We start from the raw sequence: 3,015 nt of genomic DNA on the forward strand, positions 1-3,015 counted from the left end.
GGCCTCATCTTTCTCTTTTTTTTAACTGGGTCTCACTCTGTTGCCCAGGTTGGAATGCAGTGGCACAATCATGGCTCACTGCAGCCTCAACCTCTTAGGCTAAGAGATCCTCCTGCCTCAGCTTCCTGAGTAGCTTTGACTATAGGTACATGCCACCACACCCGGCTAATTTTTTTCTAAACCTTTAGTAGTGACAAAGTCCTCTTATGTTGCCCAGGCTGGTTCGGAACTCCTGAACTCAACTGATCAAGCCCTGGCCTCCTGAAATGCTGGGATTACTAAGGCACCATGCCTGGCCAATAAATAGTTCTTTTTTTTTTGGTGGGGGGAGATGGAGCTTCACTTTTGTTGCCCAGGGTAGAGTGCAATGGCGCCATCTAGGCTAACTGCAACTTCCGCCTCCCAGGTTCAATCAGTTCTCCTGCCTTAGCCCCGAGTAGCTAGAATTACAGGAGCCCAACACCACACTCAACTAAGCTTTTTTTTTTTTTTTCCTCTTTGAGATGGAGTCTCACTCTGTCACCAGGCTGGAGTGCAGTGGTGAGATCTCGGCTCGCTGAAACTTCCAACTCCCTGGTTCAAGTGATTCTCTTGCCTCAGCCTCCAGAGTAGCTGGGATTACAGGCACGAGTCACCATGCCCAGCTAATTTTTGTATTTTTAGTATAGACGACGTTTCACCATGTTGGCCAGGATGGTCTCAATCTCCTGACCTCGTGATTCGCCCCCGCCTTGGCCTCCCAAAGTGCTGGGATTATAGGCGTCAGCCACTGTACCCAGCCCTAAGTTTATACATATATGTGTGTGTATATAGATATAGATATAGATATAGATATTTTGAGACGGAGTCTTGCTCTGTCACCAGGCTGGAGTGCAGTGGCGCAATCTTGGCTCACTGCAACCTCCACCTCCTGGGTTCAAGCGATTCTTCCGCCTCAGCCTCCCAAGTAGCTGCGACCACAGGTGAATGCCACCATGCCTGGCTAATTTTTTTTTTTTTTTTAAGTAGAGACGCGGTTTCACCATGTTGGCCAAGATGGTCTTGATCTCCTGACCTCAGCCCGCCTCGGCCTCCCAAAGTGCTGGGATTACAGGCGTGAGCCACCATGCCTGGCCAATATCTCTTGTATGAACAGAATGTATGTACATACTTAATGTGGAGAATTTAAAAGTGTTTGATTTTTAAAATTAATATAATAATTTATTAATGATAATATAAACTTCATTTTAGGCCATTTTACTATCAGACCTTTAAGAGTCTGGAAATGAGCAAGTTTTCAAATGTCCATTTCCCCCTAAGGTTAAGGTATGTTTCTAAAACAACCTTTTTTGAAATTTATATGAAATTTATATAAAACGTGACTCATGGCTAGGTGCAGTAGCTCATGCCTGTAATCCCAGCACTTTGGGAGGCCAAGGCGGATGGACCATGAGGTCAGGAGATCGAGACCATCCTGGCTAACAAGATGAAACCCTGTCTCTATTAAAAATGCAAAAAATTATCCGGGTGTGGTAGCATGTGCCTCTACTCCTAGCTACTCAGGAGGCTGAGGCAGGAAAATTGCTTGAACCCGGGAGGCGAAGGTTGCAATGAACCAAGATTGCACCACTGCACTCCAACCTGGGTGACAGAGAAAGACTCCGCATCAAAAAAACAAAACAAAACAAAAAAAACCATGACTTGTAAATTTCATTAAAATAAAACTTACACTACAGGTTGAGTCTCTTATCAAAAATGCTTGGGACTAGAAGTGTGTCAGACTTCAGTTTTTTTTAAATCTTGGAATATTTGCATTATCTATTTACCAGTAGAGCATCCCTAATCCAAATATCCAAAATTTGATATGCTCCAGTGAGCTTGTCCTTTGAGCTCAAAAAGTTTCAGATTCTGGAGAGTTTTAGATTTCAGATTTTTAGAGTAAGGCTCAACCTATAAATTAATTTTACAGTATATGGGATGTACAGTTAGGGTCTCAAACTTCTGACCTCGTGATCCACCCACCTTGGACTCCCAAAGTACTCAGATTACAGGCATGAGCCACCATGTCAGGCCATTATCGAAGTTTAAAAAAAAATTTACATGCAGGTAAATGACAAGTGTTTCAAATTAGAATAGTGAACAGCAGTAGAAACAGATATTGAGTGACAACTCATTAAGTCTCTTACCTCTAACTGTAAGGCATCTATTTTCTCTTCCTGGCAAGTATCCCCCTCACATTCATATTGTACTATTTTCCCATCTGTTTTACTTGCAACCAGTCGATGAACATAGTTATCTAAAGAAAGAGTCAATGAAAGCGTGTTTCTTTAGGATGAAAAAGGTCTCTCCCTGAACACTTTTAACTCTGACAAAATTTTTGTTTTTTCAGATCTAAATTAAATGCCTTACAACATTTCTTTGAAACTGTCAAATCATTGAATTTTAGAGTGGAGGGAGACAGCAAGAGTGGAAGTATTAACTCCCTTCATAATGTGTGATTCAAGCCATTTCTAGGAAAACAGTACCCTCAGGGAAACTGAGAATTTGGGTTTGCAACAGCTGTCAGCAAGATGACATTTCAAGCTAGGAGGGAAAGTGAAGAGATTTCGAAGGCAAAGTTTCCATGCAGAATGAGTCCAAATTAGAAAATGAGAGTGGTGTTCACCTCCAGCATAGTCCCAGACTCGATGGTTGGTAAGCTGCATGGCATACGTGTGCTGCGTTTCCTCAAAGTGCTTATAAGCATGTCGACTTACATATCGTCCACATCCTATGTGGCCACATATTAAACAAATCCAAAGGTTCTGCCGGAAGAGGTTAAGATCTTAATTAGTTAAATAAAAATAAATGATCCAGGCCGGGCACGGTGGCTCATGCCTGTAATCCCAGCACTTTGGGAGGCCGAGGTGGGTGGATCACGAGGTCAAGAGATTGAGACCATCCTGGTCAACATGGTGAAACCCCGTCTTTACTAAAAATACAAAAAATTAGCTGGGCGTGGTGGCGTACGCCTGTAATCCCAGCTACTCGGGAGGC

The 3,015-nt window shown here is 43.0% G+C and overlaps 1 protein-coding gene across 5 annotated transcripts in view; it reads right to left on the reverse strand.

Moving 5' to 3' along the window:
* The window catches only part of LOC108313943 (BRCA1 associated protein), a 44,521-nt gene that overhangs the window by 13,755 nt on the left and 27,751 nt on the right, over positions 1-3,015 (reverse strand). For 4 of the 5 annotated variants that reach the window (XM_017542621.2, XM_017542630.2, XM_017542601.2 and 1 more), the window contains 2 exons: positions 2,645-2,783; positions 2,166-2,275 (listed from right to left, as the gene is read on the reverse strand). The exons of the other annotated variant lie outside the window; for it this stretch is intronic. In XM_017542621.2, coding sequence (XP_017398110.1) covers positions 2,166-2,275; positions 2,645-2,783 — 249 coding nt within the window. The remainder of the gene's footprint in view (positions 1-2,165; positions 2,276-2,644; positions 2,784-3,015) is intronic. 5 annotated transcript variants of the gene reach the window in all.

Source organism: Cebus imitator, unplaced genomic scaffold, assembly GCF_001604975.1.
Source record: "Cebus imitator isolate Cc_AM_T3 unplaced genomic scaffold, Cebus_imitator-1.0 Scaffold8, whole genome shotgun sequence".
NCBI lineage: Eukaryota > Metazoa > Chordata > Mammalia > Primates > Cebidae > Cebus > Cebus imitator.